General features: G+C 41.9%; 1 protein-coding gene across 10 annotated transcripts in view; it reads left to right on the forward strand.

Moving 5' to 3' along the window:
* Positions 1-3147: 3147 nt before the first annotated feature.
* MCOLN2 (mucolipin TRP cation channel 2) overlaps positions 3148-26807 on the forward strand; it is a 60954-nt gene continuing 37294 nt past the window's right edge. Inside the window, exons 1-5 of one of the 10 annotated variants that reach the window (XM_033431894.2) lie at positions 3575-3718; positions 4509-4603; positions 5152-5355; positions 18345-18504; positions 25432-25605. In XM_033431894.2, coding sequence (XP_033287785.1) covers positions 18352-18504; positions 25432-25605 — 327 coding nt within the window. In that variant the 5' untranslated portion in view covers positions 3575-3718; positions 4509-4603; positions 5152-5355; positions 18345-18351. Of the gene's footprint in view, positions 3269-3573; positions 3719-3739; positions 3921-4508; positions 4604-5151; positions 5356-10094; positions 10218-18344; positions 18505-25431; positions 25606-26807 lie in introns of those variants that run through there. The other 9 variants (XM_033431899.2, XM_033431909.2, XM_049708786.1 and 6 more) reach the window with 9 other exon arrangements.

Below are 26807 nucleotides of genomic sequence, written 5' to 3' on the forward strand. Positions count from 1 at the left end.
ACAATGACTATTACCACCCAGTGAGAAATGAGCCAGGATCTTTGCCATAAACAAATGATTTTTTGAAAGTGAAAAACATAATACCTATTGTGAATTAATTTACTAATTTAGAATTGTTAGATTTGGTGCCTAGAAACTATAATTCATATCTTAGTATGTGTGATATTCACAAATTTCAACGATCTGACTTCAACTATCCTTAAGTTTCATACTCCTCCCCTCTTCCCCATCCCCAGTTCCCTCAAACATGCAGGTGAAATCTTTCCTAGAGCCTTGCTATTTAAAGAGTGGTGAGTGGACCAGCAGTTCCAGCAACATCTTCTAGTTAGAAATGCAAGCCCTCAAGTCCCATTCCAGACCCACTGAATCAGAGTCCGTTTCAATACCATCCCCTGGCGTTTCATGTGCACATTCAAATCTGAGATACTTGGAGCTGCCTTTTACAACTATTTCTCCCTCTATAGTGTTTTATAAGAACTTACCTACGGTTTATTTTTTAAATGATACTTTTATGTCTATCAATAATATATGCATCACCAATTACAGTTATTTATGTACATGTATCTCTTCTCTACTTTGCGAAACTAGTTGTAGATTATTACAGATGTGAAACTGTTTACAGAAACTGGTCCAAATTAGGAGAGCTACTGAAGTGTAGCAGTGGTTAGTCATGTCTTAGCAGTGTAGTGGTGTGGTGAGAATAAAGGTTTAGGAGACTGAAAGACTGAATACAAATCTAGGACCTACTACATATTCTATGGGTGACCTCAGGGAAGTAACTTAAACCTCTCTGAACCCATGTCCTCATTTTGATAGGGAGATGACAGTACACAGAATGCTGAGCATTCAGTGAGATAACGTATAAATCAATCTTGGTACCTAGTGGGGCTCAGGGTTTCTTCTGGCCCCTTTGAAGCACAGGGCCCTTGTACATGGTAGATGTTCTTAATAAATGCAACGTTGACAATGGATTTTCCTTTTAACTACCCACTGTAAGTTATTCAGTAGAATTGCCCTGCCTTTAAAAAACACTTATAACAAGAAGTTTGCTGATACAAAAAGATGTTATCCCAGTTTACAATCCCCTTCTAAAGGGACTGTGGTCCCTAGTGGAGTCCTAGTATTTTGAAGTTAAGGGTTGTCCCTTTATAGTGGCTTTTCTTTGAATTAAAAAGGCTTAAAAATTCTTTAGCATAAAAATTGTATATATAGATACTATATATAATATATATAGTATCTATATATGCTATATGTATAAATATAATATTTCTTATACTTCCTCCAACACTCTCCAATGAAGTCACAGTTTGCCTCTTTACACCAGAGTCCACATCCTTCCCACAAGAACAGTGCTGTAACATTTCCTCTCCTTTTCTTCTAAAAAGGAGTCATGCCACCGTGGCACCCACCTGCAGGGACTGTGACTACACAAACGGGAACTTCCAAGCCTGTCTGTACCCAGTGGGCATCTCTGATGAAACGGACTCTAAAATAAGGCATTTGCCTAATAGCCTACTGGAAGTGACTTTCAAAAGGGGGCGTAAAGAAAAAATATGTTGGGACTTCCCAGGTGGTCCAGTGGGTAAGGCTCCGCGCTTCCAATGCAGGGGGCCAGGGTTTGATTGTTCATCAGGGAACTAGATCCCGCATGCATGCAACTAAGAAGTCCACATGCCGCAACTAAAAAGATCGTGCATGTGGCAACGAAGACCCAGCACAGCCAAAATAAATAAATTAATTAAAAAAAAAAATCTTAAAAAAAGAAAAGAAAAAAATGTTGCCTGCCATTTCAGTTTTACAAGGATCAAGCCATTAGCCACTACAGTCGCCCATGGACAGTGCCCCCTGAGGGGAATTCAAGATGGAGAAAACTAGGGAGCATTCTGGGCTTTGTATACACCTAGATAGTTAAGATGCATATCTAAGGGAAAATTTCAGTGACCCCAGATTCTTTTCATACATAGAAAAGCACAAAAATCATTAACTTGAGATGTCTGTTCTTTGTGATTAGCAGTAATCTTTGGATGTTCCAGGACATGTTTTTGTTTTGTTTTGTTTTTTCCCACAGCAAAAAAATTCAGGCATATCCTGGCTCCTCCCTTACCTCGCATCAGCTACTCAGAGCTATCTGATGGACTGTTTGCAGGGCTATAGTCCTCAGTAAGGTCCTTGAATAAAACTTAACTCACAACTTTTGAGTCGTGTGTTTGTCTTTCAGTGGACAGGGGTGTCAGTTATGTATGCTTTTATATACCTTACGTATTTCCAACTGCTTCAACCTGGCAGAATATTCTTTGCCTTGTTAAACCCAGAGACCTTTTAAACATTTGCTGATTGAAACAGCCTGGAACTCGCGGACTTTGCTGCTGCTGCTGCCACCAATAGGAATAGGCCTCCCTGGAAAAGAGGCTATTGGCTCGTCGGAACTTCCAAGTCAACATCACCCACAGCTGAAAGTGGCATTTGGGTAAGTGACCGCGACCCTCATCTCTAAGATTCATGTCCCGTTTCCGACAGGCGTCTTCCTTTGAAGTTCCGGGAGGGAAGAGCAGCAGTGGCTGCAGACCAGCACGTGGGCTTACCGAGTCCCAAGGCTCGGGTCTTGCAGGTCTGCGCCGTCCCTCTGTGCCCGCCCCGGCCACGTGGACACTCACTCCCCGCGCAGGAGGCCAGCTTCCCCGCGCGAGGTAACAGCGATTCGTTTCTCTTTCCCTTGTGCGCCCGTAGCACTTTTAACATCTCCGAAGCATGACCCTTGTCACAGAGTTTTGTGATCGTGCACTTCAGAATAAAAACACGTCAAAATGAATGAACTTTTCATTTAACGTGAAGTCCTGGAGGGAAAGGATCTGGTCTTTCTTATCTCGGTGCCCACAGTACTCAGCCCTAGGCTTGGCATTCAGTGAATATGGCCTGTGTCTTGAACGCATCAAAATACAAATGACTTTTAAAATGGGCAAAGGAATGGATGTAGGAAACAAGAAAAGAATGCCGAAATCAAGGAAAGAATGTAGAGTCAGGAGCCCCGCAGGGCAGGGAGTGCACAGCCCGGCCGCCCGGGGGCGGTGTGGAGGGCGCACCGGCAGCCCAGTGTTCCACCGCGTGGGCCCCTTTTGAAGGCGCTTCTACCCGGCCCTACAGCCCGGCCGCCACCCAGGAGGCCGCCTTCCCCCGTCGCTCCGGGCAGCACCATGGCTCGTGGCGTGGAGGCGCTGGACCTGCAGGTGTGGAGCAGAGCCTCAGGTCCGTCCCGGGGACCTCAGTGCAGGTCAGTACCCCAGGGGCGATCGCCGTGGGGCCCCCCTCCATCCCACGGCCGTTCCTCTGGCGCCCACCGCCACCCCCTTCCCGGGCTGCTTTCCTCCACGGGTCTCCTGACGCGCGCACCTCTGCTCTATCTCCCACCGCCCGCCGCCTTCCACCTGCCTCCCGGGGCTCACAGAGGCCAGCTCGCTGACTCGAGGAAAAAGTGCCCCAGGGCACCAAGTTGAGACGCTCTCCTCAGGCTCCTCAGCCCGGGCGGGAGGCGACTGGGGGGAGGTGGGGACTCGGGGCGGGGCGGGAACGCCCGGCCACGAGCCCCTTCCTCGCCGGCGCGCAACGACCCGCCCGGCAGCCCGCCGCCGCCGCCGCCGCCCGAGGGGGGCAGCCGCCCCCGGGACTCGCCGCGCCTGCCAGAGGGCCGGGGTCTGCGCGCCCCGGGCGGCTGGTAGGAAGGGTAAGAGAGAGGCGCTAAGAGGAGGGGGGCCCGCCTAGGAGGGATCCGACTTCAGGGGAGGCGTTCCCGGCAAGGCTGAAACGCGTGCAGTGAACGGTTTCTCCTGCTCCGAATCCCGAGAGCCGTGGAAAGTTTTGAAGGCGCAGGCCTGGCCCGGCAGCCCCGTCCTTTTCCCCAGGCCAGGAAGCAGAGGAAAGACCAGGTGATTTCAGGTTAACTGTCAGATGAGGCGCCTGAGCTGTGTCTTTCTGGGTATTGGACTCTGGAGAAACCCTCATCAAGTGGATGGCTTTCCTGTTCTAGACTAGAGCTTTCTTGCTGCCTTGCTTATAGTAACTGCTTGCAGTTAGTTAAATCAGGCTGGGCTTTGCCTTCCGGAACAAAGAGGCCTTTTCCTCAGGTGGGAGGGTGATAGCGTGTTTAACCCCAATTCCTCTGCCTTTATGAAAAGGCGTACAGTTCAGCCCGGTGGCGCTGCCCGTGGGCCCCAACTTCTTGGTCAAAGCTCCAACCACCCAGCCGTGCAGCTGAGCCGGGGGCGGGTAGTGCGTACAAACAGGCCTTCGCTCCCCTCTTAAAGCTCGCAAAATAAATACAGTGGTGGGTGGTTAAACTTTCTTAAAATAGCGTGGAGACTTTCCTGCATAGCGCTCTCGGTATTAAATACAAATGAACTTAACGCTAGCAAGGAAAGCCAGAATTCAAGAGGAGGATTTATTTGATCTCTGATCACTGTCCAGATAAGTATTTAACGAATACTTATATGTTTTTTGTGGTATATGTTTTTTAGACTTTTGACAGACCAATTTTGAATTAGAAGACAAAACTTTGGTGCAGCTTTTTTGGACAACTGGATACCTGTGAATGTCACCTCAAAATGACTGGGTATCGTGTAATTTATAAAGCATCTCTCTTAATGCTAAGTGTTTATTTTTAATAGAGCAGAGGGGTAGAAGTTATACACTGTTTCCGTCTACCGTAACCCTAAAATCACTGTCCTAAAAGGTAGGGAGCAAATTGACCCTGGGTTTATTTACTATCTTTTGCTTGGACTGATAAACAGGCTTGTGCTTATGGTAGGTATGGTGTGTATAAACTTTTTTTTTTTTTTAACTTGAATTTAGGTTTTTTCTTAGCACATTTCCTCAGGACTTAAATGGTTTTATCATGTCCAGTGAGATTCTTCAGAAGCTACCATTCTTAGAGTAGAGGAAACACACTTGGGTGTGCACATAAGTAGGTTTTGAACGGATTCTAATTTTAAATATACATATGTCTGGTTGTACAGTACCGGTGGGAGACAGGATTTTGTTTCGTCACACACTGCGAATGGAATAAGTCCATAAGAAAGAGGTAGGAGAGGTTGCCTATGGATGTTAGGATGCAAATTCTGATACGTAATGTTGAGGGAATCAACTATATGGTTCTCCCAGATGTGGGATGTGGACTTCACACTTCAGGACCCGCTCACCATCTCTGTGTCCCAGACGTGGGATGTGGACTTCACACTTCAGGACCTGCTCACCATCTCTGTGATGCACTAACCACACAGCACAAGTTTGGGGGAATCTGGTAGCTTCTTCCTGTTGAGTCAACATTCTCAAGATTTTAGCTCATCTTCCTCTAAATACTTTAAGGTGAGTTAAACTCCCATTACTGTGAACTCTCCCTTCTTCTTTAGCAAACCTTCTGTAAAGCAGGTTCTGTGGCTTGGATCCTTTAAAAACAGGCACATTTCCCACACGTCTCCTGACCATTTCCATGCACAGGCCATCGTAATAGTGCCAATTGTATGTAGTCTCCTGTACATAAAAAAGGGTAAATCCTGATGAAGTGTTTGAGGGGGCCATGTTCTTTTCTCCCAAGGAGGAGCATATAAAATGTGTTGTTTTTAACAATAAAATAGTGCATATAACATGTCTTAATGAAGCAAGTAGGAAGAGTAGGGAGACAAATTTTATACAGAATGGCAGAGAATACAGAACTGAAAGTCAGGGATGATTGTATATGGCAGCTAATCACTTTGGCTAGGTCTCAGTGAAGTGAAACCCAGACTAAGACAATTTTTGAAACTTAATGAAAAAACAGGTGTCTTCCTGTGGCTACAGTTTTTAAAGTGGCCAAAATTGTGGCCAAAGAAAGCCTTTTTGTCTATGAAAATTAAATGTGGAGTCTTCTCTGAGGCTGAGCTGTTCTCTCTAGCTGAGGCCTGGAGTCCAAGCCCCACCTGTCAGTTCCCAGGAATGAGATCACCCTTCAGTGAGCTCTTACATCATGTGTTCTGGGCTTCATAGAGAAAAGTAATCTTATTTCCAGACCTCATTTTCTTTATCAAACTGCAATATTCTTTTCAGTATCAAATGTGTAAAGCCATGTTTTGGTCTGTTTACATATTTGTTTGCTTTGGCAATCTTCTGGGGTTTTTCCTTCCCACTTTCCTCAGCCTAACCCTAGCTGAGCTTTCTACTCTGTTTTGAGCTTGGACCCCATTTTCTCTTCCCTGGTGTGAGGAGAGAGCTTTCGGGGTATGTTGCCCATAGATATTTCTTTCCCCTCAGTTGGGGGGACCGCTGCCTTTTTTCTCCTTTGAAGGTTGTATTTTGTTATCTCCCCTTGAATACATCTAGTGGTTTCAGCTTAAAAAATCCTGTCAGGCAAGAATTGGTGACTAGTGAGGCTAAAGATTCTGGAAAATTGTCCTTGGTACAATTCCAGAAGACCCACAATTTAAGGGGTGAGCTTTAAAAAAATCCCGTCACCTATAGCAACTAGAGGGAATTGCTAGAGATAGTGTGCATCTAGGGGTTCCCCAACTGGCAATGAGGTGGGCTTGTCCAAAGATAAGTTAAACTCATCCAATGGTTTGAGGAAAAATGATTAATTATAACTTTAGTTATCATTTTATAACTTTTTTTATGTTCCAATAAACCTTGTTTACAAAAGCAGTCTACTGGCTACATTTGGCCCTTGGTCCATAGGCTTTATACCTTCTTTTAATTTTACTTTTCCTTAGGGAGAGTCGTCAGTATTATTGAAAAATTGAGCACTTATTGAAATTGAGCACTTACTGAAAGTGTTAGAGAAAGCAAAATGTAAGGCATGCCGTAATTCCAGTCATCTTCTCCAGATTTAACTGCATTTGGAATCCTGTATTGCTTAGAAATGGAGTTTTGCTTTCCTTTCCTCTCTGATTCAGGGAGCTGATGCTTCAGGATATGTTTTCATAGGAGGTATGGCTTGTTCAGAATGAGCACTTTTAAGAGGTCAAGTCCTAGTTCTGCTTTCCTGCTGGCCTGAGGCAGCAAAGTGCTGATGAGAGATGATTTTATAGGAACTTGGTGGCACAGTTGTCTTTAGGGAAATTCCTGAAAGTTGTAGCATGCTCATCTTTTAAGGGTGGCTCCACAGGAAAATGAAAAGCCCCTACAGTCTTTTTTCTGGGTATTTCTCAGAGTTAGAATGACCATGTCATTTATGTTCTGAGAGCTGTGCTGAGAAGGTAACTAAGGTTTCTTTCTTTGACCTTTTTTTTTCTTCTCTTTAACTTCCTTTAACTGGGGCCCAACTACCCAAAGCCTGAGCTATCTGAACATTTTTCTCTCTCTCATGAGATTAGCAAACCATGAGAAAATCAGTTCATTGTAGGAACTGGAGTGAAAAGAAAAAACAAAGAAAAAACCCATGTGGGAGTTTGGGATTGGGCTAAAATCTTCCATCCACCAGATTGCCCTGGGACATTCACCCTACATGATCATTGCTGTAGAAACACCGAATTTTAGTCTCTGAATTTACTTCCCCTGACTCTCCACTTGCCATCCACCACACACAAACTAAGGACAAGGAAATATTTGATTACCTGATATGTATTATTAGACTCTGTGAAATAGCTTATTTTAACTCATAATGATAACTCAAGAATTCATGTTAATCATCCAAAATCAAGAAAATATGGAAAACTTGAAGAAGAAAATTAAGATTACCTATGATACTACTTCACAGAGATTACCAAAAATTTTTTTTCTGGATTATGTACTTCTAGACTTTTAAAATATCTACATATAGAAATCAATGTCCACATTTTTGGAAAAATGAGATCTCAAGGTGTTTATTTTGTAACTTTGAAAAAATTTAACAATATATCATAGACATGTTTGAGTCAACACAAAGTTACAAATAGGTTTGCAATGAACATTTTTGTAACCATCCTTTTGACTGGTTATTTAAACACTTGTAAGATAAATCCATAGACGTTTGATTCCTAGATCACAGATACTCTTCTGATCTCATTCTCTTCTACTGCCAAGTGCCCTTCAAAAATTTACATTTCCCTTCAATAGAGGTGTTGTTCTTTTTTTTTTGCGTTATTGATAAATAAAATTTAAGATAGGTAGATTTTCACCATTCTGACTGTTAGTAAATTTGTTGTTAAACGTTCATTGGCCTGTTTGGGTCCTTTATATATAACAGGATAAATATTCAGTTGACTTTCTCTTATTAATAATTTGGAACTCTCTACAGGTAATGGCTAGTAAACTTTTGCCTGCTTAAATATATTGTAGACATTTTTTCCCAGTTTGTCTTTTAACTTTTTGAAGTCTTAATTTTTGTTAAGATCTGTCAGTTATTTTCATTGGCTTCTGAATTTTCTCATGCTTAGAAAGGCATGTTAAATTATATTTTTTAAAATTCTAAATCCTATGCATCTATCAATTTTAGTTTTTAAATGTGTCTAAGTTTTATTTTTGCATTTGTTTTCAAGGAGGGCTCTAACTTGCTCTCTCCCCAGTGGATTGCAAGTTTTCATAACAATTCATTGAATAATTCATTCTTTGGAAAGACTTCAGGAATATTAATTGAAACAAAATAGGGTTTTTATCAAGCAAACCAAGCAACTAAATTACCTAAAACCCTCTAATGTATCTTGGCTAAGCAAGACTTTTCAGTATATTTTTAACATAATTTTTCATGTCAGTTATTTTAGATTTTCTATTGTTTTGTTGTTTTTATTATATTTGTTGTTTTATTATTATAATTTGATCTCAATGGGTACCGGCTAAGGAAAAGTTCACATAGTTAGGGTCGTCATCTTTTTCACGGACTCATTTCTTTTTTCCAAAAAATTATTCACTGAACACCTATTATGTGTTAGGTAGTCTGCTTTATGCTGGGGATATAGTCATAAGTGAGACCAGGCCTTCATGGAGTTCCCTTGTAGGGAAGACCGGCAAAGATTGCAGTCTCAGTTATGAAGGAAATTGATGAGAGAGGCTGTGGGAAAGGCCTCTTTTAATAGAGTGATCAAGGAGCCTGCTCTAAAGAGGTGCCACTTGAGCTGAGACGTGACGGTGGGAAGGATCCAGACATGCAGAGCTGGGGGAGTAGCAGTGGGGTGGATGAAACAGCAAGTGCACATGCTCAGAGCCAGGAAGGAGGTGTAGTGGGGTAGTGAGGAGGGGGAAGAGAGGGTATGGGAAGGAGTGGGCAGGAAACTTTCAGGCCATGGTAAGAGGATTGGATTTTAGTCTAAGAGCAGGGGGAAGCCATACGGGGTAGGGAAGTGATGTCTGTCTTAACACTTTTAGAATTACCCCTCCGGCTACTATGTGGAGAATTGGGAAACTGTTGCAGTTGTCTGGTGAGAGTTGATGCTGCTGCTGGGACCAAGAAGGCTGCAGATGTAGAGAGAAGGGGACCACTCCATGTTGTGTTTTGGAGGAAGACTTGATTGAGTGGTTGTGAGGGTTGAGGAAAAGGCGAAATCAAAGCATGACTCTGGAGCAAAAGTTCCTGTACTTTGCTGCACATTAGAATCACGTGGAAAACTTACCAAAATCTCAATGCTCAGGGCTTCCCTGGTGGTGCAGTGGTTGGGAGTCCGCCTGCCGATGCAGGCGACATGGGTTCGTGCCCTGGTCCGGAAGGATCCCACATGCCGTGGAGCGGCTGGGCCGGTGAGCCATGGCCGCTGAGCCTGCGCGTCCGGAGCCTGTGCTCCGCAACGGAAAAAAAATCTCAATGCCCAGCTTATACCTAGGCATCAATTAAATCAGAATGTCTAGGGTTGGAAGCCAGACACTGATACCTTTAAAAAATTCCCGGGTGACGACTATGCAGCCAATGTGGAGGACCATTGACAGAATGAGGGCTTGCAGCTGAAACATGTAGATAAGAGTGTGTGATCAGGCGTTGAGCAGATGTGCAGAGAAGAGGGTGGAGGGTTGGTATGAGAAACCTATTAGTCATGTGGGTGGAGTTTCAAAGAAGAGGTCGGATAAGGGAGTCTGTTCAAGAGAGAGATTTGCCAGAGGTGCAAATGTGAAAGTCCACATCCTGTGGATAGTATTTAAAGCCACAGGACTCCATGAACTCTTCTAGAAGGGAGGATAGAGGATAGAAGTGCCCTGGACAGTCCTGAGGCACTCTGGCATCTGGAAGTCAGATGGAAGAGGAGCGAGTAAAGGAGAGCCAGAGAAGCCCAGTGAGGCAGGAAGCAAACTAGGTGAGTGGGATATCCTAGAAGTGGAGAGATGAGGTTGTTCCAGGGACGTGGTGGGTAGCTGGATCAAGTGCTACCAAGCCACCAAGCCGAGACCTGAGAAATGGCCGCTGGAATCTGCAGCCGGCGATGGTTCCCTCTGAGCGGGTTTAGAACGGAAACCCAGTGTTTGCTGTGGAGAATCTGAAGAACAAAAGTACCTCGAGGAAGTTAAATGCTGGATTCATTCCATCATGGCTTTACTTGCTTTTTCCTTTTCCTTTCAGTAACATTTAGAAGTCTCCTGAATTTACGGACTAGGATGCTGTGGTCTGCCAAAGTATCACACTGTTTTAAATAAGAGAAATTATGTTGGAAACATTTGTTTATTTGAATGTAACATTTTTTTCCTTCATTCGTGACCATCTTACAGGCCAATGCCCTTTAAGAAATATTAATTCAGGGATCAGAAGGAACACTGGACAAGGATTCTTATTGGATTCTTGGATCCAATTCTTATTCTAAATTGGATCCTTATGGTTGGGGGCAAGTCGCAACCTCAGGGCACCTTAGTTGCCGCGTTTGTAAAATGAGGAGATAGGAACAAGTAATGTCTAAGGTAAGGATTTCAAACTGGATGCATGTTAGAATCACCTGGGGAGCTTTTTAAATACCCCCATGCCCAGGCTGTGCCCATACCAATCAGGCCAGAATCTCTGAGGGGAGAAGCAGGGCATCAGTACTTTTTTGAGGCGCCCCCGGTGACTTGATGTGCAATCAGGTGTGAAAACAATGATCTGAGTTCTTGTCTAGCTCTAATACTTTGAGTTATTCTGTCCTGGGTATAAATACGTTCCTGGGGCTTCCTTGGTGGCGCAGTGGTTGAGAGTCCGCCTGCCGATGCAGGGGACACAGGTTCGTGCCCCGGTCCGGGAAGATCCCACATGCCGCGGAGCGGCTAGGGCTGTGAGCCATGGCCACTGAGCCTGCGCGTCCGGAGCCAGTGCTCCGCAACGGGAGAGGCCACAACAGTGAGAGGCCCGCGTACAGCAAAAAAAAAAAAAAAAAAAGTACGTTCCTGCCTTAGACAAAATCAGAAAGAAGGGAGGAATGAATAGACACTGGGTGGCAGCTAGCAGTGTCTGTCATGGGAGGTCTCAAAATTTACCTTCCAGACTTCCTCTCACAGGAAGGGATTGAAGGATACTCTCCACAAAAATGAGGGAGTAAAGAAAGAGGTGGAAATGGGATCCAGGAAATGCTTCTACTTCTAGGGCTGCTACATCAATACATGATACCTATATGGGCCTGATAGGAGAATGCAGAATCCAATTTAGGAAGGAGGTGAAGGGAATTCCCAAACTGATGGCCTTGAATAAGGATTAGAAAGCAACCCATGTAGTTGGAACAGGAGGCTGAGGGCTCCAGGAATGATGTCCCTGGGAGAAGGGAGTTGACAGGATGCCCAGCTTGGTTGACTGTACTGAAAGGAGCTGGCAGATTCAGCTGGAGTTTCATGATAAAGTCCTGGTTGGTATATGGAAAACCAAGCAAATGGAGAAAAAGGCAATTAACTCCAGAAAAAAATTTTTGTAAGAGAGAATATAAAATCGTAGTGTACTGGGGGCTTCCCTGATGGCACAGTGGTTAAGAATCCGCCTGCCAATGCAGGAGACACGGGTTCGAGCCCTGGTCTGGGAAGATCCCACATGCCGCAGAGCAACTAAGCCCGTGCGCCACAACTACTGAGCCTGTGCTCTAGAGACCGTGAGCCACAACTACTGAGCCCGTGTGCCACGACAGCTGAAGCCTGTGCGCCTAGAGCCCATGCTCCGCAACAAGGGAGGCCATCGTAGTGAGAGGCCCGTGCACAGCAACGAAGACCCAATGCAGCCAAAAATAAATAAATGAAATAAATTTATTAAAAAAATATATATATATATAAATGAAAATAAAATCATAGTTGTACTAATAGCTCAACTCTGAAGAGTATTTGCATGTTCACTTCATAAGTTCTGAATGTTAATTTATCTGATTATTTATTATCAAAATTTTATTAAAACTTTGTTGGGACAATGAGTGGGGAGGTGAAATGTGTGTGTTGGCTGGGGAGGGCAGCTATAAGAGCTACATCCCTATTTTCCATAGGAGGATATAAATTGATAATATACTAAAGAGGAAAAAATAGTGAAATGGTATTATTTAGAAATGTTAAATAACAACATCAACAAAGCAGATAAAAGTGGTTGCCCCTAAGGGGCAGAAATCAGAAGAGGGGTTCATTATAGTCCATTTAAAATGAAGTACACACTTAAGTTTGGGGGGGAAATGACAGTGGGACCAGGTCATGCAGAGCTACACAGATGTCGGTTCCGAGAAGGCAGCCTGGTGGTACTGTTCGCTGTGATGAGGATGCAGGAAGAAGAACAGATGTGGGAACTGGTTCACCCTGCTTCCCCTGCCCCATCCTCTGTGACTAGGAAGTGCTAGTTGTGGATTAGAAAAAACATTCTACTTCTAGTGCTACTACATCAGTACATGATACCTATACAGGCCTGATAGGAGAAGGGTTGCCTATCAAGATTATTTTCCATTTATTTGTTGGAGCTGGGGAAACAGACACCAATTTCTCTCTAGCTAAGGAGTTTATAATATCAGCTGGGATAACAAAAGAGAAACCACATCTCAGGTGTGGCTGCAGTTCTGAAACACTAGAGAATTAGTCCCAAATATTTTTGATAACTTATCCCCACCAGTTAAAAGAACATCTACTCTCTCTGAATGGATGTTTATTTGTATACTGTATGTAAAACCATATATACAATAGAACAGGTAAAATGAACATTTTAAGGGCTGAGATAGATGAGGATGTTAAGAAAAAAATGCTAAATGCAGTGACTTCATAATATCATTATGACTTCACAGTATCATTACCTAATATCTTAGGTGCAATATATACACTTAGGGCAAGGTTCAACAGTAGTAGATTTAGTCAATACTATAAGTACTTTCTTGATAAATCTGGGTTTTTTTCTTTTCGGATCAGATTTGCTTTTCATCTCTTTTTAACTCATGGCCAACAAAGGTTGTATTAGGGTAGTGTTAGCTCTCCCATTTTCTTGATGTTAATTTAGGCTTATGTTAGTTCTACAAGGAGTCTAATGATTTGCAAGAATCTTTATGTCCATTTTGTGAGGGTTAGCTAAAGTGGATAATATACTCTAACAAATGCTTAAATGGGCCTATGTAAACCCTAAGTGATGGGAATCTGCTGAAAAGCAATGAGGGCACCATACTTCGGGAACTTGCACTCTTCCCCCAGATTGTCTTGTGCACCTAATTGAAATACAGGCATCTGGCTTTCTGACCACATGAGGGTATGTTAGGTGTATAATTCATACATTGAAGCTTGTAAATCTTAACTTACCTTTGCTTGGTTAATAGAATTAGAAGTCCTAGCCCTGTCTTCTCACATCCCATTGGATGGTCTTGCATACCCGACTTGTGTGCACGCACCCCACCTTGGAGGCCACTGCAGTAGAAAACAAACTTTCATCCCTCTTTTTGAGTAGGGTAAGGGTCATACAAGCTGAAAATCAGTAGCAGTCTGAGTTGGTTAGCTTATTTGCTAAGTAGATCGTGCTAATGGGAACAAGGTACCATCACTGAAACTGATGTGTGCATTTTTCTGAGGCAAAGGTCAAAAACCTTCACAAGTTCCTTGAGGTTAAGAATTTTCAGTAATTTGTTCAGTTTTGCTTTTTTCAAAACTTCGAGCTTCCATAGACTCTTTTGGTCATTGATTTGATAAAGCTGGAGTTGCCCTTTGGTCATATGATAGGCTTAAAATTAGCTGACATCACACAGTCCTGATTATGTAAGAGTAGATTTTCTTAATAACTGATGGTAGCTCTGATGGGCTTCCTTCCTGACTTCCCCCCACAGTACCAGTGTCAGGCTTCCTTCCTAAGTCCAGCTTCTCTAGCTTTTATTTAGCCCACTGTGTGGATGACTTTCCATTCTATTCCAGATCTTGTTTTTACTCTTACAAATACTGTGTTTCTTTTCCTTTGATATTTGGGTATTTGTGCCATTTATCAAGCTGATACAAATCTATGTTTCCTGTGGTTTCGTGAAACAAAAATAATCCATGAGAGTCGTGATTGCTCTTATTTATTTCCTGCAGTTTCAGTTGCATGACTGCCCTGCAATTGATGGATCAGTGTAACTTAGATCTTCATGGATTTCTGTTCCTTAACTGTTTTTATGGTGTAGTCACTTCTCCTGGTTGTGTTCCCACCACTTAGCAACTCTCTGTCTTTTTCTAAACCTGTTGGTGATTTTCATCGTTTTTGATGGAAGTTGCAATATTCCTCCTGCTGATCTAATTCTTGCTTACCAAGTTGTGATTGCAGCTTTCAAGCCTCCTGTACCAAACATCCAGTCTGGTGCCCAGCCCTAGAGGGTGTTGGATAAGTATGTGTCAAATGCAGGAATGTTTTAATGTTTTAGTCTTATGATATTGTCCTGTCTCTCTTTTGTTTTTTAGTGTTCCCTCTTTTCACTTGGCACTTTTTTTTTTCCGGCACTGTTATATTTTTGATATAGTGATAAGATGTGTGGCTGTGTGTGCACCTGTACATGCCCATGTTTAATACCCTTCATCTACTGGGGAACTAGGGCAAACCCACAAATTGAGAAGAGTGGGGCAGTAAAGTGCCTTCAGAAATGTAGAGTTTAGAAAGCTTACACATTTGCATTTTCCTTGAGATACCAGAATTTTTGAACCAAACTATCATTAATATTTTTTCTGTATTTTTATCGTTGTATCATCAGTTGATCACATGTGACTAGTACCATCCTATATTTCAGCTATTGGCTCCTGCACGCTTGAGGGGAAAGGTTTTCATGCTAGCTTTTTCATTTTTCTTTTTATTCTCCACAGTGGTATGAGTACTGCAGCTGTTCTCTAAACACCTAAGTGAAAAACTTTGGGAGGTTTTTAAATAATTAGTGTAAATAATTTAATACAGTGAGTGATCCCCATGTGCATTATCTGCTACTTTGCCTTTTTTTTTCTTGGTCGAGACTTACCTTCCTAATCAGGTTTCTTAGGGTACTATTAAGAGCAGTTATCATTTCCTGATCATGGAGTGGCCATATTAGTTGAGGAAACCAGCAGCTGGAAGAATTACTTGAAGCCTCTTGGAGCAATTGGGCTGCATCAATTCCCTTCTCTTTGTTCCAGAGCCCTCAAAGCATACTTCAATTATATCACTTGACACATTTTATTATACTTTTATCTCTTCACATCTCTCCCTTCCACTGGACTGAGCTCCTGGAAGGCAGGAAAATGTCTCTGTCAGAGCTTGGCTCACAAGGTGTTCACCAAGCACTTGACCTACTACCCTGTGTTTCACGCCACTGTTTTCCAGGAAACAACTTCCTCTTTCTTCAGTACAGTGTCTCTCACACTAGAGGCCGAGGGTATGTTGGGGGGAGGAGTTTCCATGCCTTTATTCTCAGGGTTCTATCACAACCTTTCAGATGTCCTTTTTATCTTACTAAATGAAAAGACATTGTGAATCCCCAGGATGAATACATTAGCAACCCAGATCCACTGAGGTAATGGTGGTTAACGCTGAATTTGGTATCACTCAAACATGCCCGCGAAGCTTCCACAGGCATGTTCTCAGGGGTCTGAAGGTTCCTATTGGAGGATGTGGCTCTTAGGCACAGATAAGATGCCACCTTCTTCTTGGAAATGCCTCCCTTGATCAATGCTCTTCATCAAGTGCTCCGTAGCACCTGCCACTCCGTGTATTAGGACATGTTACGGGATTCCCCCTCTGGCTCTGAACCTGTCTCACCAGAGGCAGACCCCTGCTTGCATAATACTCTGTATACTTATGGTACAGCAGCCACTGAGCTGTTTGATAACCTGTGAATTTGCACTCCCAAGTCTGTCTCTCCTACGGGACGCTGAGCATCTATTCAGCTTTGTGGCCCGAGCACCCAGCAAAATCGCTCAGCACAGGAAGTGTTCAGTAAGTTGGTTAGATGAAATCAGGAGGTAACTATAGCAGCTGCAGGGCAAACACATTTAAAAAGTCTTCTTATTCTTTTGAAATGAGACCCCTTTTGGTCATTGATTTTTCATTTTTTTTTTGTTTTTCCCAAGGTTTTCTTATAGGTATTTTTACCTATATGTCTTTAAATATGGTAAGCATGGTTGTTTTCTAATCTGCGTCTGATTCTGATATGCTTGACCCTGTTTCTGCTGTTTCTGAAATTAGTTGACTGCTTCATGCTACTTGGTTTCTTCGTGGGCCTGGTATGTATTAGTACCTGTTAGTCAACGTGTTTTACAAGTTATTTGTCAGAGCTCCCCAAGTCCTAGGATGAGCGTCTGGAGAGGTCTGCATGTGTTTGCTAGGAGACGAGGGCAATTCCAGTCTGGAGCCCCCTGAACCAAGCAAGCTCACAGTGTAACAATCCCTGGCTCACCCAGGCAAGAGGCTCAAAGGGCTGGGTTGTGACCATCATTTCTCAGTATGGGTCCTTCCCTTCCTTTCCCTCTCCCTCCCTCCCTCCCTCCCTCCTTCCTTCCCTCCCTTCTTCTTTCCAGCAAAATAACCTGGCCTACTAATTCTGGAAATAGGAGGTCTAAATATTAACTTAAAAATAGAAAATCATTAACAACTGAGTATAAGGCTTAAAAAGTCTTAAAATGAGCCTTAATATAGTCTCTCTATTTTTATTTTTTCTTTGAGCTTCTTTTAAATTTGTTAGTCAAGCTAAATGACATAGGTCCTAAGTCAATATAAAAATGTCATTAAGATATTTTAGGTGAAAACCCCCAATTATAAAAACTTTCTAAGAAATGAGTAACTTGAATGATCGGCTAAACTTAATAGAGTTTATTCATTAAACTTACCATCAAGATGCTTCCTGTTTCAAGAAACAGAAATCAAACTGAAACAGGCTTAAGGTCCAAAGAGTGTTTATTGGCTCAGCTTGAAAGTCTTGGAATCATGGCTTCAGGCACAGCTAGCTCCAGGAACTCAAACGTTGTCATTAGGCAATCTTAACTGCTCTTCTGTGTTAGCTCCACTCTTTGGCAAGCTCTCCTATGCTGGCTTCCAGGCGAGATGGTGAGATGACTTCCAGGAATTCTAGACTCAGCCTATGCTTTAAGTCTGTGATCCCTAAACTTTGCTGATTATGCATTCAACAGTAAAAGTTAAGCACATATCCCCAATGTGTATATATTATTTATAAATTATATGCTACTATAGACCACTGTTATTTTATATGGTATATTATTAGCAGAGCTCGTTTTTCTGTTTGTTTGTTTTTAAGATAAAGAATAAAATGGAAGTACTAGTATTTTCTATTCTCCTAGTGGATTGTTTTGCACGCCCCATTTTGGGGACTACTTGGTGGAAAGACCACATCTCTTCCATTGGTTATAATTACAGTCTTGTGACCACATTTCATTGGTTCTTTTTGGCCTAGCTTGAGTCATGTGCCCATTTCTGAGTCCAGAGTCCTTGAAATAGTAAAAGCAAAATTTTGCTAATATATAGGATGACACAATTATATGATTGGGCATAAATAGAGAGATGCTATTTTAACTTTAAAGATATTTATAATTTGGGATCTTATAATCACTGATATATCATGCAAAAAAAAAAAAGAGACATAATCCTTCTTTCAAGGATTATAGAACAGAGAGTTATAGAACAGAGATTCTCTATTTCCGTAACAATTTAATTCCATTAGTCTGTACTAAATTTCTGTGATTTCACACCTAGCATATCACAAAAGTATCCCACCTAGTTTTTGTTAATACTCCAGTGACAAGTGAATGCTATCTGTTAGGATGTAGGAAATGACAAGTCTTGCAAATAAAATCCTATTTTTATAATTTTGGTAATGGCCACTTGGAACAAGATGGGTAGCTATATGTAAAGGCAGGTGATAGAAGGTCCTGAATCATTTTCAGATTTCTAAAGTGAAAAGGACTTCACTGGCTGGAGAGAGTTTTGCTTGTAAGAATGGGTAAAGCATGTGAATGGAAAGTATTAATCAGGAGCTTTCTGATGGACAGGCTCTTTTGTGTATTTAAAAATTAATCTTCTTTGGCAGAGATGCAATGGCTCATCTTGATTCTGAGGTGACAGAAGAATGTCTGAGAGAAGACCTAAAGTTTTACTTCATGAACCCTTGTGAAAAATTCCGAGCCAGACAACAGATTCCGTGGAAAATGGGTTTGCAGATTTTGAAGATAGTCATGGTCACCACACAGGTAAATTATATTATCAGTTCATTTGTTCTTTTTCTTACCCCAGGATGAAACTGTTTTCCCATGTTCTGCCACTTGACTTTTGTCCTGAAAAGGCCACACTCATGTTCATAAACCTGTAAAATTATATTGATTTTGGAGGGCAGGTGGTAGGTCGAAGTTCAGTTTAGATGCCGACTTTGTTTTAATGAGGGACTCTGAGGTCCTCTCTCACAGGTTCTGTAAATATAGATAATACTAGATCTGAAGGGGGTGTGGGGTTTCTATATCTGAATGAGGCACAGGGCTCGTGAAGGCTGCCCAGTCCAAAGTGATCTGTGTTCTTGAAATCTTTTATCTTTATTCAAATACATCTTATATAAATATACTTTGGAAATCTGCATTTTGGACTGTTTTGATTTTGGATTTATGGAATGCTAAGTTTTCTTTTCATCAGTAGCTAAGTGCTTAAGTAAATACTCCCCCACCTTACCTACGCCCCATCCCCTTTCCCAGGCACTATAAGGAGTGTCTAAAGACTACACTGGGACCTTTTGCTTAAATTCATATTGTTAAGCACTTTATTATCAGTTGTCATCTAGTTTTTGGGCCTGTGCTACTGAACCAGTTTTAGGGAGGCTTCTCTGTAGGTAACTATATTTGAAACATGCGGCCTTTTAAAAACAGTACTAATTTGGGATATTAGACTCCATGGGAAAATAATTATTCTGTCATCAATGTAACAACTGTTTGTAAAGATGTGATTTCTGGAACACAAAAGTAAATACCTTTCTAAAAATCACTTCCTTACAGTTTTAGAAATGAGAGAGGCGGCTCCTGCCGTAACTGAAGTTGCATCTTTATCCTGTGTTCATAAAGAGGTCTTGTCACTGCATGACATGCTGTACCAGCTCATCACGTTTTAGGGTAAACAAGTTACTTCCAACGAGACAAAGATGAGAGGCAGGGCCAGTGTTAAATGTATATGCTTAGCTATTTTCTTTTTCTTTTTTTTTTTTTTTTTGCGGTACGCGGGCCTCCGTGGCTCACGGGCCCAGCCGCTCTGCAGCACGTGGGATCTTCCTGGACCGGGGCACGAACCCGTGTCCCCTGCAGCGGCAGGCGGACTCTCAACCACTGCGCCACCAGGGAAGCCCTATTTTCTTTGAAAATTGTTTTCATTTTAATTCTTGGTTTTGAAGTTTTAATTTTGGCAACCTGCCTATAAAGTAGGTGCATTGCTAGTATTGTTTGGAAGAAGGAGAAATAATGTCCCATTTTGCTATTTGGTTAATTTTAATTTTTCCCCAATTACTTCTCTTGCCAAACCAGCTGTCATTTCAAGTTTTTGATCTATTAATGTTATTAAAATTGTAACTTACCTGGGCATAAAATACCATCACCCTCCTTGACTTACCTTTTTTGTCCTGCTAACTACTAAATCCCATGGAGTCTTCCTTCAAAACTGTATCTCTTTATGTTTTGCCATATTCACTATCTCCTCTCTAGCACAAACTCTTACATTGTTAGTTAATTAAAAATGTGTCTGAAGCACCTCATATGCTCTGCATTGTCTTGGGAGTATAAGCTGTGAATGTTACCACTGCTGACAGCTCACATGTAGCCTAGCCATTCCATGTGCCAGGCACAGTAAGTGCTTCATGTGTGTTAGCTCATTCCATCCTCACTGGAATCCATGAGGTAGGTTCAGTTTTTACCCGCTCTGTATGGATGAGGAAACTGAACCAAAAAGAGCTGAGTAATTTGCCTATGGCCATTCAGCCAGGAAGTGGCAGAGCCAGGATCTGAGCTCTGGCAGTCTGACTCCAGAGTCTGCACTCTTATTCAAATACTGTTTCTTTCTAGATGTTGATCTTCAGAGTTTGCACTCGAGGAATACACATCAGTTAACTAGGCTGCTTCTGGAATTCATCTTAGGCCTACCTTTTTTATCTCCATATGCACCAGTCCATGCAATACACGTCAGATTAATTTTTTCTTAGAATGCTTTTATTGTGTCTCTCCTGCTCAGAAACTTCTGTAGAGCCCTATTTTCCACAGAACAAAATTTTGACTCTGTGGCCTGAAATTCACAGATTTCCACAGTCTCCTTCAACTTGCCTTTCCAGCAGCTTTTCATCTCCTGTTTTCTCGCCACATCCCAGACAGATGGACCCACCCAGTGATTCTCATCCCTGCCCTGTTGTCTCTCCAAGTCCAGAGGGATTCTTTTTCTCCCTCATCATGCAGGTGCTATTTGAAGTCCACCTCCCCTGCAAGTCTTGCCTGATCACTCAACGTGTAGTTTTTTCTGGGTTCACTAGTACCCCTTGCTGGCCACATCACTGATTTCACTTTTAATAGAATATTTCTGGGAATCGATCATTTACTTTTTTGTGTAACTGTACGTGGCCTCCCCTAACAAAATTGTGGTGGATTAAACTTGTGTTCCCCTGTAGGGTCCTTCTAATAAGTTTTGCTACTTGGGTGATATGTAATTGGAACAGATTTCTCAAATATCTTTCTTTCCTTCAAATCCCACTTTTCCCTCCTCCTCTTTTTCTGTCGCTTTTAGCACTCCATCCTCAAGTCTAATGGGATGAGTTCTGTTTTATCACGGTTGATGGGAAGGAAACTTTTTTTTTTAGACATTCCTACCCTGCATTCTGCAGTGATTTATAATCTTGAGAGAGATGTCTACATTCTTTTGCTAGATCTGCTCTTTCTCTCCCATATTCTTTGTATATTATTAGAGTGGTATCTTGTTTTTACCTGGTACAGAATATTTTCTCCTCCATTGATTTCATAATCAGGTCTTAAATTCACAATCTTTGCCAGGCTGCACTTAATGTGTAATTATTTTTCTGTCTTATAACCTCAGCAAATCTTAAGATCTAGTTAGTGGGGCTAGAATGCACTTTTCTGTCACCCCCTTTTTTTTTTGGACGCTATTCCTTAAGCTAGAATCCTCCTCCTGTGTCTACCAGGGAACCGTTTCTCTCCCTCCTTCCTTTCTTTCTTTTTTTTTTTTTTTTGCGGTACGTGGGCCTCTCACTGTTGTGGCCTCTCCCGCTGCGGAGCACAGGCTCCGGACGCGCAGGCCCAGCGGCCGTGGCTCACACGCCCAGCCGCTCCGCGGCATGCGGGATCTTCCCAGACCGGGGCATGAACCCACCTCCCCTGCATCGGCAGGCGGACTCTCAACCACTGCGCCACCAGGGAAGCCCCTGTCAGCCCCTTTTAAAAAATGAAATTATTTGACCAATCCTCCATCATCTCTTCACTCTTGCTCTGTAGGGGGTGTTTCGTTCTGCCATCGCAGGAAGGGGACCTCATGATCTCCCCCTCCAGGGTTTCTCTCCTCTACTGAGAGTTGCTTGGAAAATCCTACCTCTGACCTGATTTGGGGCCGTACATGTGGATCTTTGCTTGTTCTGTGAACAACAGGATGGAGAACATTTCCTGTTCTTGATGCCAGATGGAGGTGGTTCCAAGCAGAGATTATACCTCCATGTTCTCTCATTCCCAAAATGGAGGTAATGAGCTTTGAGTCTACATAAGGTGGTAGCTTAAAATAGCAGCAAATTGAATGCTGCTGTCTTGGTCGAGTTATTCACTCCCCATTCACTTTTTGGGTTTCTTTAGCTTAGCTAGGAGCGTGGGAAGAGTGGCTCTAATATTCCCCACTTCTAGAGTTAAGTTGGCAGCATTTCAGTTTGAGAGGTTGTAGGCCATGTGGTCAAGAGAACAGGTGAGTCAAACAAACCTGGTTTGGATCCCCGCTCTCACACTTTTCTGTTTCAACCTGGATAAAGTGTCTGACTTCAGGTTGCAGGTGTATAAAATGGGATGGACAGATTCGGTATTTGACTCTGACATTGTGATGGCCACTATTCCAGTTCCTGAGCCCAAAGTAGTGGAAAAAAGAAAAGAAAAATCCCTGTCCTTGTGGAGTCTAATATAATATCTCCCTCAGAGGGTATTGGGAAATTAAGTGAGACATAAAAGTTGTAAATTTTAGGCACAGTGCCTGGCACTCAGGACGTAAGAGCTGTTATTCAGCACTATGCAGTGTCAACCTTGTCTACTTTGTATCCCCGCTTGGCACAGAATAAGCACTCAGTAAACTTTGACTGAAGAACTTGATTCATGTATGTGTACTAGTTTTTTTTTCATTTGTATGTCAGTATTTAATAAAACTCCCGAACAATCATGTGTGTATTGTTTCCCTGGTTTACTTTTTTAGCTTTTGGAAAGCCACGTGACCTTTCCTTTTCTGGCAGTTCCTACAGGCACCATTGATAGACATCACATGCTTGAAGGAATCTTTAGCCTTTGGTTGCTTAGCTTTGAGCACAGGTTGGATGTTGTGGGACTTCTTATCTGATATTTTCCTTAGAGTAGCTGGGTTAAGCAATGGCTCAGTCCTTTGACTTGGTATTTGAGGAATGTGATCTGGTGAGGCTCAGATGCTAAGGAGTGTCATCTATGTACATTCTCAAACAATAGTTGCAGGTCTGGAAAGCTGGCACCTAAATTCTTTAACAGGAGTCCTGAAGTCAGAGTTTTCAGCAGATGGAACTCCTGTCACATAATAAAAATGACTTTGGATTTAGGCCTGGCTTTCATTCTAGTTAGGTGTCTTGGGCAGTGTAAATCTCAGTTTCCACATATGTAAAGTGGGGTTAACAGTATTAACATTTTCATAAGATTGTTGTGTTAGTAAGGGAGACAGTGCGTGTAAAGCAGTTAGTACAGTGCCTGGAGTGTGATAATTGCTGAAAAGTGGTAACTATTTTAAATTATTTAGCCTTTTAAAAAAGTCAGGCAAAATTTAAAAGATAAAAAATACAGGGACTTCCCTGGTGACACAGTGGTTAAGAATCTGCCTGCCAGTGCAGGGGACAAGGGTTTGATCCCTGGTCCGGGAAGATCCCACGTGCTGCAGAGCAACTAAGCCCGTGTGCCACAACTACTGAGCCTGCGCTCTAGAGCCCGTGCTCCTCAACAAGAGAAGCCATTGCAATGAGAATGCTGCACACCACAACGAAGAGTATCCCCCGCTCGCCGCAACTAGAGAAAGCCCGCATGCAGCAATGAAGACCCAACCCAGCCAAAAATAAAAATAAATGAAATAAATTAAAAAAAATACAAATCACTAAAAAAATTATGTAAGTTTGCAGGTGCAAATTAACATTTGTTTCATCTGAAAGGTCTGGTAGTTGAACCATGGAGTGACAGCAGGTAACACAAATGTCAAGGTCATCTTGTTGAACTTGCTGGTTTCACACATAATAGCAGAGTCCCAAATTGATTTGGTGACTTAGCATGGTGAAGGTTTGGGTTAAGTTTTCTGGACTCTCATTGTCTTATAAAGCAGATGAGCAGATAAAGTGGGTAGATGGGGAAGGGTGTGTGGGACAGGGTTTATAAAGGTTTGACTTCTGCCATGGCATGTGTGTGTCTGTATGTGTGTTGATGTGAGAAGGAGAGAGAGCGAGAGCAGCAGAGCACACATGAGGGTGTACGTGTGAGAGAGAGTGTGTGAGAGTGAGTGCGAAAGAGTATGTGACAGAGTGTGAGTTTGAGTGTGAGTGGAGAGAGAGGCTGTTTGTGTATGGAATTTCCTGGGTTTGGGGGGTAAACGTTTAGTGCCTGCTAATTTTCCCTACTTGTTGGATTCCAAGAAGAAAACTTAAGGGCAGAAAGAATACATTCACTCCTGGTGAAGAGAACCCTTGGCATCTAACCCTGTACTGTGATACAGTATAAGGAGGAATAAGTAGGAGTTTTATCACAAGAAGGTGGGTGCGTGGTGACAATGTTTGGGTAGACATCATGGAGGTGGAGTGACCCCTGTTATCCTTTGTGATGCTTTGATGCTGTAGATCTTGGAGACAGGAACTCTTAGGTGTAAATCTCATACGAGTTCTTGCAGAGCTAGAGGAATTGAATTCCTTTGACGACAATTACCTCTTAGCTGGAGGAAGTACTATACAGGCCACTTTTCAAAAATGTTCTTCAAAAGCCACGTGCAAAACATTGTTATGATTTTTTAAAATACTTACAATTTCTAAATGTGAAATCATTTAGATTTAACTGTCCAATAGCAGTCAAGCACATGAATTAGTGGTTTACTAAGCACAGTTGACCCTTGAACATAGCAGGTTGGAACCACACAGGTTCACTTATACGAGGATGTATTTCCGTAGTAAATACTACAATGCTACATGACCCACGATCCACGGTTGGTTGAATCCTTGAATTCGCAGGTCGGACTATAAATTATACTTGGATTAATCCCCGTATTGTTCAAGGCTCAAATGTCCATCAGTTTTGAAAACAATAAATTTGAAATGCAAGTATAAGAAAAATAGATTCAAATTATATAACCAACCAGGACCTACTGTATAGCACAGGGAACTGTACTCAATATCTTGTAATAACCCGTAATGGAAGAGAATATAAAAAAGAATATATATATATATATATATATATATATATATATATAAAAAATTGAATCACTTTGCCATACGTCTGAAGCTATCGCAACATTGTAAATCAACTATATTTCAAAAAAATTTTTTTTGAAAAGAAAAAAATAGCAAAACTATAAAAAAAGAAAAAGGAAAATGGATTCAGACGTAACTGACTTGGATTCCTCCTTCCTCTTCTCCTTCTCCATCATTAAAGGCCAGTAAGGTTGTTAGTCGCTGGGAGTGCTCATTTCTTCTAATTTTATGCTATTTTGAATTGCTGATTTAGCTTGGTGAGGTTATTTCTGGGGGGAAAGAGTTCCTGTATTTTGACATTGATATGATTAGTAAAAACCAAAGCAGTGAGATTTTTCTGGCTGATGTTTATAGGTGAGGATTCATGATAATAAGAAGGCATTCGCCTCCCCTGGTAAATGGTAAAATTCATATACTTCTATTTGATTTTCTTTCCTAGCTTGTTCGTTTTGGTTTAAGTAACCAGCTGGTGGTTGCTTTCAAAGAAGAAAACACTGTTGCTTTTAAGCACTTGTTTTTGAAAGGATATTCCGGTGTAGATGAAGATGAATACAGTTGCAGTGTATATACTCAAGAGGACACCTATGAGAGCATCTTTTTTGCTATTAGTCAGGCAAGTATTTTGTTGTGACTTACCTATACTTTGAGAATATGTTGATCCTTGACCTTGTTGTCTTAGCAAAGAAAAAATTATACATATATTAACATATTCTGATTTAAGTTTTGCATAGTCTGCCAAAACAGTTTATTGGTTTTTCCATAGCTACATTTCCACACGATAGATTTTGCCTATTTTAAGTTTTTCTTTAAGATTTATGTTTGTATTTATCCCTTCCCACCCGCTACTATTGGGAGATTACCGCAGATCAAATAGCCAAATAGCTAAAAGTAGGCTTATAATCTCTGAAGGTTTGATGAATGAGAGACCAAATCTAAGATTCTAGCATCTCAATTTTGATGTCTTAGCATTAATAAGCCTAGCTGAACTTTAAGAATATGGAGTAGGATATGATAATATTTGTGTCTAGGTAGTATTGAGAAACCAGATTGGTAGGCCTAAAGAAAATATTTAAAGGAGAGAAATTCTTATTCTTTCTTATTCATTCATTCATTCATTTACTCATTCAGTAAATATTTGGGTACCGAGTATGTACCAGGTACTGTTCTAGACACTGGGGATATAGCATGAATAAAACAGACAAAACTCCTGTCCTTATAGAGCTTAATTCTAGAGGGGAGAGCCAGACAAATGAAAAGAAGTGAAAAATATAGTACAGAATGCTGACTCCTTGAAAACACCACCAAAACAAACAAACAAACAAACAAAAAAATGCATGTTGGGAAGCAAGACTGAGCTCACTGCTAACAGTGGTAGCAGAGATGGTCCCTTGACCATTCTCCATAGGTTGTAGAGTGCAAAGTCTGGCTATAGATTTTGAAGTCTGGTTTAAGGCATGTCTTTCAATGTGAGGGGAGCTGGGTAAGAACTGAGTAAAGATGATCCTATAATAGTTTAGGATTGGTGGGCATAACAAGATGAGGGTTTTGGTGGGGGATGTTCAGAGAGTCTTGGGAGTTATTAGACTACATCTTCAAAATGATTATCTATTTAAATGAGGTTTTGGGCTGTTCCTGAAGTAAATAATACACTTACTTGCAATTTTTATGTTCCTGGGCAAAAGTTTCCTGGAATAATAAATTCATATTAATGAAGATAGGGGCCAGTAAAGCCCTGGTAGTACAGATAGGCAGATGGCAAAGCTGTGTTAATGTAAGCGGTGGGTGTGGATGGCTTGGGTCCTCAGAGGTATGTTG

The sequence above is a fragment of the Orcinus orca genome, chromosome 1 (genome assembly GCF_937001465.1).
Source record: "Orcinus orca chromosome 1, mOrcOrc1.1, whole genome shotgun sequence".
NCBI classification, from domain to species: domain Eukaryota; kingdom Metazoa; phylum Chordata; class Mammalia; order Artiodactyla; family Delphinidae; genus Orcinus; species Orcinus orca.